Here is a 17,563-nt window from a genome sequence, read left to right on the forward strand (position 1 = left end):
CAGAGTTTTGACTTCGATCCAAACTTTCCGAGGCAGCTGAGAAGTATTATTTCTGTAAAGTTTAGATTCTTTTTTTCCTAATTCTTTGCACAGACATTTTTGTTAAACATGAGGAAACAAAAAAGCCTCTTGCTCTTGCTGTAAAGCTTGGTAGCCTCAGTTAACAAAGAGTATTTTAATTTTTGGATGTCAAACCAGTGAAGCATTCGAAATGTCACTATCTGGTTAAATGTACCTCCTGCAATGACACCTCCTCCTCTTCATATTGACTGTCACATTTGATGGTATGTTTTAATAATATGGTGGCTACCAGAAGGAAGTTGACCATAATTTTAAGAAGTTATTTCATATTCCAAATTCGCTGTCCAAATTTATGTCTCATGTCTTGTTGGTCACAATTTGTTTGTGCCATGGTAAAAACAAATTGGTGATGATGAAATGGAAACAGTGAAGAAAAACTTTAACAAAGCACTGCTTTTTCATTCTGAGTAGGGAGTGTTTTAAACAAAGAATTTTGCCTTGCAAATTGCTCAAATTCACAGCTCAGGGGACTTTCAGTTTCCATCCAAAGTTGTTGCAGTGTAAAATTCGACATCATGTAAAACATTTCTGAAACCCTCAAATGATCCAACCCTGGAATTTTTAACTGTGAAGATTAGTGAGTCATTCTTTTTAGTGGCAAAGGATAACAAAAACCAGTTGGTTAATTCTGTTTTACTACTACTCCAAAGAACAGCATTTAATTTTCGGTTTAGAGGTGTCTCTAGCAGAAAATCAAGTTGCTGTTTAGAGTCACTGAGTGTCTCAGACTGAGTTTGGTCAAATATGAAATTCAGTTGTGGTCTTATTAAAATTATTTTGATGCTATTGACTGCAGAGAAATAATGCTTGACCTAGTCAGAGTCTTCTTCATGCTTTCATATAATTTGTATGTGAGAATATTACATAAATTCTGATACTGCAGCACGTGAGAGTGTATGGCCTGATTCAGAGCCAGAAAAATAACAATGCATCTCCCAAGAATCCAGTAAAGGGTTTTGATATCACCTCCTCTGAGCAGAGTCACTCTTGTCATCTCTTGCTTCAGACTATGCCAAGTCACATGTAATTATAGTGTGTGTTATTAGAAATTCCCAGTTTATTCTCTGGCATAGATGGAGTCAGGGAGATGAACTGCTCATGCCCAGGTTTTGTGCTATCTACAAAGACTGTTTGCTGTTGTCTTTTCAATGTGATTTATTTTCTTTTCTGTCTTACTCAGGCAAAAATGAGCCAAATGTAATAAACATTTATGGGAGAGTGTAAATTCACCTTCAGAAAATTGCCCAACTATTTATTAGAGAATCTACAAAATATTGACTGCTTTCCCTTTTGCCTTCATTTTAATTACAATTTCATTATGCTAAAATTCAGTGTGATGTTTGGAATTAATGTGACTGGTTTTCAAGGAATAACAGGTTGGGACACACAGCAGAAGTAAGATGATGTAGCCCAGTCCCTAATGAAGATAAACACTGCACAAATTTTTACAATTATGTGCCAATATCACAGAGGGGTTTTGTTTTACAGCCTGGATAAATGTAGATACCGATTTTTTAACATACTGACATTTGCCCGAATCAGTAAGCTTTGCTGTGAGGAAGAATGAAATTGAATGAGCTGTATTTTTAACGTGGATTCCAGAAAACCACATCCTGGAAGACGTGAACAAGTGTGTGATTGCCCTGCAAGAGGGGGATGTGGACACGCTGGACAGAACCGCGGGCGCCATCCGGGGCCGCGCAGCCAGAGTCATCCACATCATCAACGCAGAGATGGAAAACTACGAGACTGGGGTTTACACTGAGAAGGTGCTGGAAGCTACCAAACTGCTCTCTGAAACTGGTGAGTTGGCTGAAATGCTGGAAGAATTACTGAAATGCTCTTATTTAGTCATTTAAAACTTTCAGTTGATTCTCCGAGTTCCGTAACTCAGAGGGAAATCTGTTCTTCAAAACAAGGTACAAACAAATAAATTCATGGCCCTGAGTGGGTTTTTTATTCTCTGCTCAGTGCTGTTGCAGAAGTCATACTGACAGGAGCCATATAAGAAAAGAGATTCAGTAACACATCAAGACTGGGCCACTACATCAAAGTTTCTATGATTTGAATAAATAATACACAGCCTTTTCTTCTGAGTTGATTGATTATGTATTATGCATCTCCAGGAAATCACTGCAAATATTACTCTTTGGTCTGTGCAGGTGAATATACTTGCTGATGACTGACGTGTTGCTAAACAGACCAACTTTTCATTGAAAAATACATATAAGCAACTGAAAATGCATCACCTGATTGAAAAAATATAAAAGTCTGCTAGACTGTATAAAATATGTAGATGATATGAAAGTAGAAAAGTCTGCTAGATTGATAGGCTGGGAAGAAATATTATTCTTTTTTTTTTTTTTTCAATCTGTTTTTGCCTTGCCAGAGCAGGGATTGGATTCATCTCAGTGTAGGTGATTAGGTCTGTGCTGGTCATTTTAAAGCCCTTTATATCAGTGCTCTCAGTAATTCAGTGCAGGCAGTGCTACCAAGTGCTCTCATCTGAAAGCAGTGGGTTTGGGTGGTTTTGGGTGAATCATGCTCCAAATTTCATTGACTTCACAGACTGGGTCTCCACGCACTGATCAGGTGCCCTGGTGGGATAGATTTGCACGAATTGTGGGTGTCTGGAAGTGTCTGAGCTGATCCTCCCCTGCCTGATTGCACTTGTTCATGAGGTTTGAAACCATCAAGATTAGTTTAGAAGGAGCAAAATGAAAATTGCACCAGTTCAGGTCACATCAAATGTGACTTTTGGACTGAAAGCCCAGGAATTTCCCTGTGAGATGGAAGAGCAAAAACTGTTCTAGCTCTGCAGTCTCTGTGTTTGCTTTGAGAACAGGAATCAACAAAATAAGCTAAAATACTGTTTTGGGGATGATTAAATATTACTCGTGGTATTGTAGCCCCCAGCTTAATGTCATCCTATTTTTACTACTGAACAAGAGATCAGTGGAATAAGTACTGTAAATTTAGCTCCTTTTTAAAAGTTTTTGAGCTGGTTTTGAGAATTCACAGAAGGAGAATAATCTGTTCAAGGTGACGTGGTAAAATATTTTCTTGCACTCTTCTGTTAAAGTCATCTTTTAGTCGAGGAGGAGCTATAAAGAATTCTTCCAACCATTAAGATTTCTTTATCAAACAAAACAAAATGTGTGTTTGAGCTTTTTATTAAGCTACCATTTGTGACCAACATCCTATAGATTTTTTTAATTAAAATTTTTTCAACAGGCAAGTGTAAAGTGCCATTATATAGATCAATAATATGCACAGCAAATACTTATATTCCATATTTAATTCACTTTTTGATATAAATTGAATTATAACTAAGTGCTATAAACTCTGGACTGAATGCATCTTAACAACATCAATGTGTTAGTGTTGGGATTCAATAAGTTAAGAACAAGTGTCTGTTCCTCCAAGTCAATTTTTTTTTTATTTTATTTTATAAAGTGTAAATAAACTTGTGAGCATTTTAAAAATAAAAAATATTATTTTTACAATATTAAGAAATTTATATCATGTACAAATTGTGTAGCAGTAGTTGAGGGGAGAGAATGGGCCCAAATTCAATGAAGCTGATGAAGCTTAATCAATTTCTGCCAATTGTGAATGTGGATCATTAATATTAGAGCACAATTTCTATCTGCAGCTTTTCAGACCATTTACAAAGGCATTGATTATGATTTCTGCACGATTAAAAAAAAGTAGAATTAACTGACTCATTTAATCACCTTAGAATAAAGTGGTTAAAATGGATCTTAGAATCCCCTGTGCCATTGTGGAATCACCATCCTTGGAAGTGTTCACAAACCCTGAGGATGTGGCACTTGGGGACAGGGCATGAGCACAGGTGGGCACAGTGGTGCTGGGGGAATGCTTGGACTCCATGGTCTGAGAGGTGTTTCCCAACCTCAGCGATTCCATGATCTGGGTACCTGTGACAGAATGTGGAAAGGAAGAGAGAAGAAAGAAAATATTAAAAGCAAGGAAAAAGGCAAAAAGGGAAGGAAGTAAGAGGAAACAGAGCAGAATTGCTGTTTGAATACTGAGGATTCTCATCCTGCTCAGTACCCAGAGTGACCAAAGCCAGCTGAGACTTTCCCATTGCCTTCCCCCAGGAGGAGAATGAGGTGTACTCAAGCAGTTACTTCAGAAACTGTAAAAACTGAAGGCAAGAAGCCTGTGCTTCTAAACACGTAAAAAGAATTGTCCCTAGAGAGAAGCAAGGAACAGGCAAAGAGGCCAGATCATATTTTCCAAGATTTTTGAGGTTCAGGAAGGAGAAAAAGCCATGACATTCTTTAAAGGTCAAAAAGGTTGGATTTAAGCTGGGAAAACTGGAGTGGACTTTGCAGGGTTGTGATGAAAGGAAGAGAATGGGAAATGAAAGGGATAAGAGCAGAACAAGTAAGACTGGATTTAACTAGGAAAGGCTGTGAAAACTTCCCAACAATTTTTTTTTTTTCTTTTTTTGCTCCAGTTTGCACTGGGCTGTTTGAAAGCCATCCTGGAACAGCTAGTGCCATACCACTTGGGTTACTCCTGTGAAGGACATTGGAAATTTGAAATCGTCTGATTCACACCAGAAATTGGGAGTTTCAGCTTTTAGCATGTTTTAAAAATATCCCAGTAACTTTGTAACTCGCTGGTTTTAAGTAGGTCACTCCAAATTCTGTTTTGACACAATTTTTTTTATTTTGTCTTTATCGGAATGGACTAAAGTTGAAAATCAGCACTACTGGCAATTCAGCAATAAGCCTGTGAGAGTTTTATCAGTGTGAGTAGGGCAAACTTTAAAGATATTTATCACTAGGAAAAGGCAGCTCAATGATGTTATCAAAGCTAATACTAAAATGTGGGAAAGATGGATTTTTCTGCAGTGATATGAAAGGAAACAAAATGTAGAAGCAAGAAGATGAATTTAAGCATAGCTGTAATCAAAAAAACCCCATATTGAATCTGAAGGGGAGCTAAAAGATGTGAAATAGAGCCTATTTAAAAAATAAATGATGCTAAATTCATGTTTTATGGGAGTTCAGGTAGTTATAGTAAAACTTATGGGTACCATCATCCTGAGAACATGAGATCATTTATCCAGGAGTTTTGATCAAATTATTACTTATATTCTGCAAAATACTGTAGCATTTTCTTTAAAGTTTTGCAAAACTGAAATCCAAAGGTCAAGATGTCACCAACAAAAAAAAAAAAAAAAGCATTGTTAAAGAAAGGGTATTTTTCAAAAGCACCAGAGAACACCCAGGATTGTGTCCCACTACTGCTTGGTTTGATATAAAGAATTTTTAACCAGAGAAACTGATCAATATACAGAGGAATACTCTAAGAAATCATATAAAATGCATTATAAAGCAATTAAATGAGACATAAGAGATTAATAAATCACCACTGTAGCTCAAAGCTGAAATGCTAGTTCTTTTTCCCTTCACTTTTAGAGTTTAAAAATGGAATACAGTGCTAAAGGAGAATATAATGTAATTGATCTAGAATTTCAAAGGCTTTTCCTAACGTCCTGCACACACAGTTGTTTGGCAAATGGGTAACCATGGGGTGAGTGTTGAGGCCTTTGATGGATTAAGAGCTGGTGACAAGGCACAAGCAAAGCACAAGTGATCATTTCTCAGCAGGCAGAAAGAGAAATCTTGTGACACTTCAGGGAAGTGGTTGGTGTACGTTGCATTCATTAACAGGTGAATAGGCAGCAGCAAAATTTGCCAAAAGGAAAATGCTGTTTGAGCTAGTTGGGAGAGAAAGACAAGACTAAAAGATATTTTTATTTAATCTCTCTAGGTAAATGGAACAATTAAATCTTCATTATCTGCATTGACAGAAAGGTTCTGAGCTAATTCATCATCTCAGAAAAACTGTGGCACTGTAATGGGCAGCTGAGAAATCTTATTTTTTCCATGCTCAACAGCCTCACATTGGTGCTGAAGATGTTTGGCTGTGCTTATAGGAGGATATTCACTGAATACACCAAGTAGATATTTCCACTTTCTTCTTCCAGAAATGGAGGAAGGTCAGGATAAGGATTACATAATCAAAGAAAATTCAAGATTTAAATGTGAATTTACTCAGTAAGAGTTTAAAAAATACAAGGGTTATCTATTTTGGATGTGCCAGACACCTTGTAGAATGAATAGTGGGTTAATATAATAGAAATGCCCATTTTCATAAACCAGTATTACTTAATCACTGTTCAGATCTGTTCTCGAAAACATTTCATGCTCTTAAAAGCCATTTTTTAAAATAAGGAGGGTGGTGGTGGAAGTAGAAAGAAATTCTCACCAGGTCTAGAAAATATTGGCAGAGAAATGGAGTGAATATCCATCCACCAGCTCCAACAGAATGTTTTGTGAATACAAGTGTGAATTGTACAATAATGTTTTAAAATAAAAGCACTGGTATTCCTTGCATCCCCTTGCCCACACACACCTACATATTGATATACACAAACTTATTGCTAAGCCAGGAAGGGTGGTTTGCTTTTTACATAACCTACTTGGGTGTCCAACAGCATGAGGCTGCTTTCTTGAGGGAATTTTCTGAAGAGTTTGCTTTCATTTGAAAAATTAACCTGAAGGGTGTTCTGTTTGGCAGGAATAATATTTTGGAGGTGCTCAGTGTGTGTAGTCTTGCACAGATAGACAGGAGAGTGAGACAGCTGAAACTGGTGAGACACAAATGTCCCTGCAGCTGATGTTTGTTATCCTCCTCTGCCCACTTTGGGATGTACCTGTCCTTAATCAATGGTCTCCTGTGCTGGCCAGGAGGCAAGCAGCACTTACCTGGCTTCTGCCCCAACATTTATTTTTCTGTGAATGGCAGTTCAGTCAGGACAAAGTTTGAAGGTTTGTTTTTCCCTCTAGTGTGTGTGTGTGTGTGTGTGTCCCTGTCTCCCAGCACTTGGTAACAAAGCTCCAGCCATGCCATTCATTTCTGTAATGTCCATCTCGCCTGGGCTGCACATGAAAAATCCATTTCTTTCATTCCCACGTCAGTCTGCTTAGTTGCAGAAACCCACAGATAAAGTTGGAACCTTCTGGGAAGTGCCAGAAGATTTAACACAGGTGGGCCAAAGGGTCAGGACTTGGCCATAAATTCAAGGAAGCCTGAGAACATTGTTTTTATGGGCCGTGGCTAAATCAGTGTTTGGCAGTGAAGGCTGATTCTTCCTGAAAGTCTTGTGTTCACTGCAAACTCCTCTAGGGTGTGGATATTCATTATTTTACAGCTCACTTTTAACCACCAGTGTGAGACAGACGGGATTTGATACCCAAAATGGAGCTGGGGAAGGGTCTGGAGCCCCAGGAATGGCTGAGGGAGCTGGGAAAGGGGCTCAGGCTGGAGAAAAGGGGGATCAGGGGGGACCTTGTGGCTCTGCACAACTCCCTGACAGGAGGGGACAGCCGGGGGGGATTTGGGATCTGCTCCAGGGAACAGGGACAGGAGGAGAGGGAACGGCCTCAGGCTGGGCCAGGGGAGCCTTAGATTGGATATTTGGGAAATTTCTTCACCCAGAGGCTTATCCAGCCCTGGCACAGCTGCCCAGGGCAGTTTGGTGTTCCCATCCCTGGAGGGATGTAAAAGCCATGTGGATGTGGCACTTGGGGACATGGGGCAGTGGTGGCCTTGGCAGTGCTGGGGGAATGGTTGGATTCCATGATCTGAGGGATCTTTTCCAACCCAAACATTTCTGTGATTCTATGATGTTATGTTATGTAACGTTTCGATAGACTTTTATAAAGCTTTTTTCTTTTCAATTAGCAGTATAATAGCCATGACTGAAATGTAAATTATACGATATGAGACCAGGACTTTAAAACATTCTGTGAAGTATTTAGAATCTTCTGATAAGGAATGTACAGTTCTTCTAGAAACAGGCTTTGACAAACACTTTGAGCTAAATAAGGTATCATATTTCATTCCTTATTCATCCTTCAAATGAAACAGAGAAACTGTGCTGTCTTTGACAGAGGATGTCAGATATCCCTTAGGAATGATCTTTTAAATGCCTGTTTTAAATATTCCCAGTAGATTGTGTTCCCTCTTCAGTTAAGCAAATTAATGAATTAAAAAAAGAAAATACCTAAAACAAGCCACACAAACACAAAAACCAACAGAAGAAATTTCATCCAGACCCCTGAAATTTTTAAGCTGTAATTTGTGAATGTTTCATACTAAAACCTCTTAAATCTGGATAATGGCTGAGCTTTTTTTCTAAGAGAGCATTTTTTTGGTAATGTAATGGATCTTTTTTTCTTTTTTTCTTTTTTTTGTCTTCTCTGATTACCTTAAGTTTACAATCCTCCCATCATTCTAGATAATTTTCTTGGTTTATGTGACACAAACAGCTATGATATTTAGGAGAAGCACAGACATTTTCAGGAATCCTGAAACTTTCAGCAGTGTATTAGTCCAAACCTTTAGACTGCCATGTCATCCTTGAATAATCTTACCCACAACTGACCAGATTTTTACAGCCATTTTTAAGGGCCATGTAGATAATGTGATTGGCACTTTAAATGATGTGTCTCTATGAACATGGTGTAGGGAAAATCAGTTTTCGTAAGGACAGGTACAAATCCTTGAACGAATACAGAGCTTTGAGGGCCAGCCCGAGGGCACAGCTGGGTGCAGTGGGTACAGGAGAGCAGTCACTTCTCTGCAGCTCAAATATCTGATTTGTCTGAGGACAGTCTGGCTCTAGGGAACAACCCCTGCTCTTTGAGAAGGGTGCTTCCCTTGGACCCAAATCCCTGGATTCTAAAGAGTCAAGTAGGTGCTCATCTTTTCAAAATGAAGCTCTAAGAAAAAGCTCTGCTGGTGCCTTTCAACAATGCCCCAGAGATGAGGCCCCTGGGAACTCTTCAGTTCCAGTGAGATTGGGATGGAAAGGAGCCACGTTGTGCTCAGGCTGATTCAGAGCCAAAAATGTGCCAGGATTTGGTGCACAAATGGGGTTGATTTATGCCTAAACTTGGTTGTCTAAAGCAGACGCCTGGTCTAAGCCAAACACCTCCCTCTCTGTTTAGTGGGCACAGGAAAATCAGAATTTTTTCCAGCTGAACCTGAGTATTTAAAGTAGGGGAGGTGTGATTAATTGTCTCATGGAAGCATCTACTGTTCTTTGCCTGATACAAGGAAAGAGATTTAAAACTTTCAGTTGTATGATGTGAGACAAAACCAGACCAAATTTCCTGACTCCCATTGATACAACTAAGAATTAGAAACCCATGCACCTGAGGGGTCCTTGACCTTTATTGCTTTTTTTGTGTCTTAATTATCCCTTTCTACATTTCTGAGCATTCACATCTACTTAAGATTCTGAGGAATTCTAGTTCCTAAATAATAAAGCCATAAAAGTCCAATAAATCAGCAAGGCATTCATTTAATCTTGCATATTAATGAAACTTTTTGTTCTAATGCTATGAACGAGAACGCCCAAACATTTTTTTAATTTCTATCTCAATAATTTTATTATGTAACCTAGCATTTCTATGTCTATCAGGGATCTTATTGTTCCCATGTCACTAAACAAAATTTGCAGTAATGTGTCTAAGTACAAAAATTGCAGTACAAACTGATTGCCACTGGAGAAGAAGTCAACAGGGAATATATTTTTAGAAAACAGATAATTACTTATGATATAGGAGATATGGGTGGGTGGGAGAAAAACAACAAGAGCTTTAGAGAAAATATTTTATTTGTAGAACAGGGTGGTTCACAAAAAAAATACAAGGCATGAATTCACACATGGTCATGTGCTGGTTTCCTGTTATGATGATAGCAAAAAAAAAAAAGTATAATTTAAAAAAATTAATCAATTGATAAAATTGAAGTAATTTCAGCTTTGCTGATTTCCATTTTTTTCCAGCAGCCATTCAACCTCGATTTTGTTGGCATTGGTCTTGCTTTCAATGCCATTGGAAACTCATCCATAGAAAGGCTTTAAAATCTTTGTTTTGTTGGAATGACAAAGTCAGTGAATTAGGAGTGTTGCCATTAACTTGGGACCTGATTCTGTCAACATTTATGCAGGTGCCTAATTAATTCATGTAGTTAGGCTGAGAGATGTTAATGGACCACATTTTTCAGTCTAAGCATATGTGTGACTGCTTTCAAGGCCACAGCTCAAACTAAGAAACCAATGTTTAATTTTTCCCCAGAAGGATTGATTTGCTTCTGAATCTAAAATTCATGGCCAATTTTTCTGTGCATAATAAAGGAATCATTCTCTGTCTGATGCATTTACAAGTTTTAACTCCAGATTGAAATGCATGCCTTTGCCTGAATTTTACTTGTGGTGTTTTGACCTTTGGCACAGGAATATCCTTCTTTGAGTGGTAAATAATAGAGAAGAAAGACTGGAGGTTTTTGTTTTTTTTTTTTTCCATGGAGCTTAATAACCTTAAATGGAGAATAATACGTTTCTCAACTCAGTTTTCGATTTTCAAAGACTTGAGTGCATTAAATGACAACATATGCTTAGAGAAGCAATAAGTAATAGCCCCCTATTAAAGGTGTTTTTTTCTTGCTTGTCCAATCAAAAGTGAGCACTGATGTAAAAATACGATTGGCAAGCAAGCAAGCAATTCATAAAGCAGTTTAATATCTGTTCCCATTTTGAAACAGCAGATAATGTTCACGTGTAGTAATGTAAATTAGGGACTAAATTATAGCCAGGTCTGCAAAATCAGAAATGATTAGAAAAGCTTCCACACCCAGTAGAGGTAATAAATGTGGTCAGGAATTAATACCTCATGTTCAGGAATATGAATGAAGTGTAACTTTCCACCTTACAACCATTTAATTTAAATATCCCTTGTTTTATTCTATTAATGTCACACGTGGCCATGACAAAGTCCAGCTGTGTCATATCTGCTTCCCCCTCTGTCACTGCCCTGTCAAGGGAAATATTGTAAAAGCTTGCTGCAACTTATTTCCACACATCTGGTGCCTGTCCAGCATCTGCTGATTATTTACAGATAATTAAACATTAATTGCTCCACATCATGTTTAATTTTATTTCTTGGTACTGAAATTATGTTGAATATAGTATAAGTCTTCCTTCCTTTCTTCTCTACCTTTACATGAACCTTTATATAAAGATTATATATTTTTATCTAAAATAGACAAGTGGCTTTTTTTTTTCCCAAATCCCTAGAATTTTCACCATTACAGTTTTTTTGAGTTCTCAAAGATGGTTCAGAAATTGCTTTGATTTTTTTCTTAAGAACTACAGGGTAAATTTCACCATACTCTCTTGACATGAACACATTTGTAAAAGATAAATTTCCTTATGCTTACTTAGATGTTCTTCAGACTGCCTGTTCTTAATTCAGGCCTGTTGCACCTACTATTAATTATATCCAATACATGATCACTTCTGCTAATTAGGAAATTTTAGACAAACATTTAAGGTTAAATTTAATTTAACCCTAAATATTTGGGTTCTTTACTTCCTTTTTTTTTTTTTTTTTATTGTTGTCATTATTGCATCTCTAGTTTTACTTTCTAGTTTTACTTGTTTTATCCCAACAACCCGAAATAATTTCTCTTTTATTCTTTAGGTTTACTTGTTTACATTGTATTTTTAATGATTGCTTTTTGATATTCAGGCTTGAGACTTCCTTATGCAATCATATTAGTCTCCTACTACACTTTCAAGTGTTCTATTAATTAAGGTAATTTGATATATGAATTTATTAAATACTCTTTCCAAAACTTCCATCTCTCTCAAACTCCTTTTCTAATTAAAATGTTTCCCGTCTGCCTGGCAATGTTTTGTTAATGTTTACTTTTTTAAAGTTTATTGTTGCTGTCACTTTTTCCTGTTTCTCCAGTGTATCCCAGGAACATTATCTGCATGGAAAATACAAATCTGTTCTTTCATCTGTCTATATGAATATATATATATATATATGATGTATAAGTAAGATTTGAATCACTATATCCCTTTAAAGGTTTCCTCATTTGCATCCAATGCATAATATTTAAATGCCAAAACCAGAAAGTTTGAGCCTGTGGTTGCTGCCACTTCTTCAAAATGTAAACTATTCTTAAATCATGTTTTTTGTGGCTTTACTTTAAGTCAGATACTCTAATATAATTTTAAGAACATTCAGTCAAGAACTAAATGTGATTTCCTATCACAGAGGACATTCCTGGGAAAGAATGTCACTGCTCTTGATGAAAATAACACTGGAAATTCTCCTTTGTATTCATCAGTTGGGTTCAGGTTACCAATAAGTGTATTAAACATAGGGTTTAGGGAAAAGGTAGGCAAAAAAGCTAATATTTTAACAACAAAACAAAAGGCAATAATTGTTGTGGGAATCATCATTTCCTGTTCTTCTAATTCTATTGCCAAAATGGTAAAGTCAGTGATACATGATTTGGATACCTAAATCTTAGAATAAAAATAATGTGAATATGATGCAAAGATGGCTGTCTGTAAATCTTAAACTCGACCCAAGTTCCTTAAATTCTTAAGAATTAATCCAACTGCAATTTTTTATCCAGGTTTCTAATGAAACATTGATTATGTTTGTCTTCTATGAGCACAGTCTTCCAATATTAATGTTAAAATTATGAAGAGGAGTAAACAAGTACAGGAATGTAGGTGCATTATAATCAGTGGGACCTGATGTTCATGTTTGTAGGATTTGGATTTGAGTTGTTAGAGGACTGATTTGGGGAAGAGTTATTTTCCTGAAAGCATGATGTGCAGAAAATGATTATACCTTCAAAGGAAACCTCTACGAAATTTGAAAAAACTCTCTTGCTACTTAAAGCAATGCCCTGAAACCATTTACAAAAGTAAATATTTGCTTTCAGTTGTATAATAAATAAGTTCATAACACAATTTATAATATTTTTGCCAATATCTATGGCTATGTTTTGTATTATATGCATGGTGATAGTGAAGAAGTTATAAAGATTCGTTTACGTGTCTTCACAAAACTATATTCCTTGATTTTGCATTTTGTCCCTTATGAAATTATTCTTATTTAGTATGAGCTAGAGTGTAAATTATGTAAATTAGCAGGCATAATGGCTACAGTTTGCTTTGATCTCTTGATACTAATATTAGCTGTTCTCATTACAGTTTGTAAAGCTCTTAAATGAACTTTACTGACTGCTCAGGTGTCTTGCAGCCTTTTAAAAGCTAGTAAATCACAATTTTTGAAGGAAATATTCTATTCTTTGTTGCACACTTGGAGGAGAGAATATAGAGATGGTTATTTCTATGCTGGCAGATAAAGTGCCAGAGCAGGGTGGGTACAAACCCATCCATGAGCCTCCCTGTGCGGGGGAATTTCAGGACAGCGTGTGCTGTGTCTCCTGGAAATGACCCACGAGCAGCAGGAAAGGGTTCAGGAGAGAAGGTGTCTGATCCTGCTGCCTCTGCTTGTGTCTAACCCAGTGATGCCACGTTTTGCTGAGCAAGTGGAGGTGGCCATTGAAGCCCTGAGTGCCAACGTGCCCCAGCCCTTCGAGGAGAACGAGTTCATCGACGCCTCCCGCCTGGTGTACGACGGCGTCCGGGACATCAGGAAAGCTGTCCTGATGATCAGGGTATGTAAAAGCACCCGGGCAGGGAAAGCTGGGATTTGCAGGGAGGTGTCATGGGAAAGAGGAATATAAAAGCTCCTTGGAATCAGCATTGTGTTGTAATCTGCTGGGAAAGCTTGGCATTGGAACAGGAATGGAACGGAAGTATATGCAACAACAAAAGAGTTAGTAAATAAAGAGATGAGGTTGTTTAGTAGATGAATCACAATTAGTATGTTAATCAGCTAGGAGAAGACTTGATCACAACTGCCAATAGATGAAAACTTCATTACTGTTTCTATAGAAATAGCATTCATTTGCCAAGGTCTTCAAAGTTTGTGTAGATTTTCTGTTGTTTTGTTTATTTGGGATTTTTTGCCTAATGTATGTGTGCTGCCTGGGATGTGAGGTAGGTCTGGTTAAAATCTAAATGAATAAATTATCTTGCTGCTTCTGTGAGCCACTGCAGGGATGGTTTTGAACATTTACCGAGGTAAAAAATGTGTCATTTCAGTGTTGACTAACCAGTTGATTCAATTTGCTTAGACATCTTTTAATAAAGTAAACAAATAAAAGACACCACGGAACATCATTATTGTGATAGTAGGTGTGTGTTGCTTTTCACTTTAGTTAGCAGACAAAGATTTAAAAAAGAGAAGCAGCAAACCAAAACTGGTTTGGACATTTCTTCAGCAACTGAAACTGTTATTTGAAACCCAAATTACCTTGAATCTGCCCTAATGAAAGCCATGTGCAAGTAAAGCTGTGGAGAAAATCACAAAGACTTTTGAGGCGAGTAACAGGGCTGAAACATCAACTGATCCCTTTGAGCAAACAGGTAACATGCACTTGTGGTCGTGAGCGTATTATGGCACTGATGTAAGACTTCAGGCAGTTGGAACACTCCAAAATAACTCCATTTCAGTCATCTGTCACTGTGTATTAACATTTACAGAAAAAGCTTTTGACAGGCTTAATTTTATAACTGCCAAACATAAATTCCATTCTCATACCCAGTGCTCATCCCAGGTGGTCTGAATTATAGTCATGGCTTGTGATGGGGCAAACCCACCCTGTTCTCTGTGTGTGCAGTGTTAGAGGATTTGCAGCTCTTCTGCAAGGGGAGAGAAATCTTTACCTGGATTACTTCCCTGTGAGGGTGGCAGGCCCTGGCACAGGGTGCCCAGAGAAGCTGTGGCTGCCCCTGGATCCCTGGCAGTGTCCAAGGCCAGGTTGGATGGGGCTTGGAGCAACCAGGGACAGTGGAAGGTGTCCCTGCTCATGGCAGAGAGTTGAACTGGATGGGATTCAAGGTCCCTTCCACCCAAACCATTCCAGCATTCTATGATTGTGGGAAATGAAAGATCTGCATAGTAAAGGATCTCTGTTTTCCCTTTGATTTTCCAGTTCCTTAGTCTGTAAGAAGTTTCCAAACTTTTCTTAGGAGAAGAACAACTGTTTAGCACATCTTTTCTAGTCACTTCAAATTGTGATTGTGTCACAGACTCAATCATCAAGTGGGATCTCCTACAAACCCAGGTTTTCCCATCCCCTACATAGAGATCCAGCATCCAGCACCCCCCTGTACATCAGAGTTACCCCCAAGAGTTTGCCATGAGATGTCCATCCTGGAAAGATGTTTCTAATTTTAAATTTGGAATTTTGAAGGCCCGTTCACTTACTTTGTTGCTGCCTGACTGTTCTGTGTACCTGGACAGCTGATCAGCATTCAGGCTTCTCAGTCTCCCTAGGAAAATCCCAAATTTTTTTTGTTATTATCTCACTGCTGCTCTCCACCCATTGTATAATATGAGTTAATGAATTCTGTTTGCCCAGATTAGGAAGATTTATTTTTGCCTTCAGACAATTAACTTATTTATGGAGCTCAATGTAATACTCCTTACCCAGGCAGAGAACTAAAGCACATAAATGGACTCATTATCCATGTGAGTTAACTGGAAAAATCCACATATATAAGCTTACACAGACCAGAGTTTGCTGAATCAGAACCTTATTTACTGTAGAAAACAAAATTAGTTTCACTTTGAGATATTCTTTAATATTTCCATCTGAACATCTCACACTGAAATGGGATGTATAATTAAAGGGTGAGGCTATAAAAGCCTTTAGAATATTTTCATCTAATAATCTATCAAATATTATGTACCCTTTAATTCAGGTGGTAAAACTTTTTCAGAATTACAAAAAAGGAAAAAAATCCAATCTTGCAAACTTTCTAGAGCATATGACACAATTATTTTCAGGCAGTGATTGTTCGTGTGCAAGCCGTGATAGATTGAATTTATCTGAGATGAGTCCCCTCATTCCAGAGAGTAAATAAAGCCACTTTTAAAATTAATTTTGGTTGGTATTATTACTTTTAGTAAGCTGAAGGAAAGGGTGGATAGCCTCTGTTCTTCTCTCTTTCCCTCAAAAGGGGAGAATTTACTGTCCCTCCGGAGGAGAAAGGAGACTCATTTTTTCATTCAGGACTATTATTATTATCTATACAGAAGAAAAAGATCTCTTCCACAAGTTAAGAAGTAGTATAAATTAATTTTAAAGATGATAATTATAGAACCTAGAAATAAAATAGAAAATAATAACTTAATTCCAACACCTTTCCTATTACTGTGTAGGGATGAAATTGTACTTTGTGTTTTCATAGCTGCTTAGGAAATTCCCTCAGTTATTGGCCAGAAACCCTCTCTACAGTCAGGAGGACTCACAATGGCACCTTTTCTCATTCTAATGTGTCTCCGAGGCCAATTTACTGTTACTTGCTGGTTTTAAACATGGCCTTTGCCATTAGCAACCTGGCCTTGGGAGGCATCTACATCAACCTGAGTGTTCCATTTGCTTGGATCAGGAGTGCACTGTTGGAGCCAACGTCCAGATGTTCTTTCTTGCCATGTTTTAGTTCATGTTACAGACTCGATTGTAAACATCTGTAAACCTGATTCTTCGGGGTGATGCCTGGAGATGCTCTCTGGGAGCCTCTTATGACCTGAGAGAATGGCTGGAGCTGTGTCAGGGGAGGTTTAGGCTGGATATCAGGAAAAGGTTCTTCCCCCCGAGGGTGGTTGGACACTGGAATAGGGTCCCCGGGGCAGCAGTCACAGCACCAGGTGTTAAGATCTGGTTATTAAAATGGTTAGAGAGATGCCTCTGCCTGAATTAAGGTGCAAACAAGACCATATGCTGAAATTGATAGTATGGATTTTATTTAACAGTAGGGTGATATAGAGAGAGAAAGAAAAAAAAAAAGAGGCGGGATGGGAGAGAAAGAGAGTGACAGACAGATTAAGCAGAAAATATCACCACTTTGTGCATCCTGACAGCATCTCATTGATCCTCTTCTTCTGGTCTTCTCAGTGGTGAGGGTCCCACAAAACACAGAGTTGAGTGGATTAATGTGTGTTTGAGCCAGCTGGGAATGCCTGGTGTCTCCCCTGGGGGGGCAGGTTTGAATCTCTCTGTTGCAGCAAACTCTGGATCTGTGGCATCACTTTGCAGCCCTTGCAGTTCTGTGCTGCAAGGCCTCAGCAATGAGTCTGGGGGTGTTTTGGGGGTCTTTGATGGTTTTGTGATGGTTTATGATCTCTCCTCTGCTGCTACTCACCTGAATGTCCCAGGGTGGGTGGGTTTTACAACTGAGCCAGTTTGTGTAAGGCAGGGTGGGTGTTCACTCCTTCTGTCACACACCCAAAATCTCCTCCCCCCCACCAAACCAAGCCAGAGCTGATTCTTCTCCCCCAGCCTTGTGTAGCTCTCCTTACACCTCTCTTAAACCTGGGCTATAGAACCACCTTTGCCTTTGCTCAAGTTCCCATCAGGTGGCTTAGCTCACAGAGCAGTTCCCCTCAGGAGGCACATTTGAACAGGGCTTTGATGGTCACAACTT

The 17,563-nt window shown here is 38.3% G+C and overlaps 1 protein-coding gene across 13 annotated transcripts in view; it reads left to right on the forward strand.

Moving 5' to 3' along the window:
* CTNNA2 (catenin alpha 2) overlaps nucleotides 1-17,563 on the forward strand; it is a 463,208-nt gene that overhangs the window by 403,810 nt on the left and 41,835 nt on the right. For all 13 annotated transcript variants that reach the window (XM_088162967.1, XM_014876189.2, XM_088162979.1 and 10 more), the window contains 2 exons: nucleotides 1,684-1,884; nucleotides 13,532-13,683. In XM_088162967.1, coding sequence (XP_088019093.1) covers nucleotides 1,684-1,884; nucleotides 13,532-13,683 — 353 coding nt within the window. The remainder of the gene's footprint in view (nucleotides 1-1,683; nucleotides 1,885-13,531; nucleotides 13,684-17,563) is intronic.

Source organism: Sturnus vulgaris, chromosome 4, assembly GCF_052056855.1.
Source record: "Sturnus vulgaris isolate bStuVul1 chromosome 4, bStuVul1.hap1, whole genome shotgun sequence".
Taxonomy (NCBI): Eukaryota; Metazoa; Chordata; class Aves; order Passeriformes; family Sturnidae; genus Sturnus; species Sturnus vulgaris.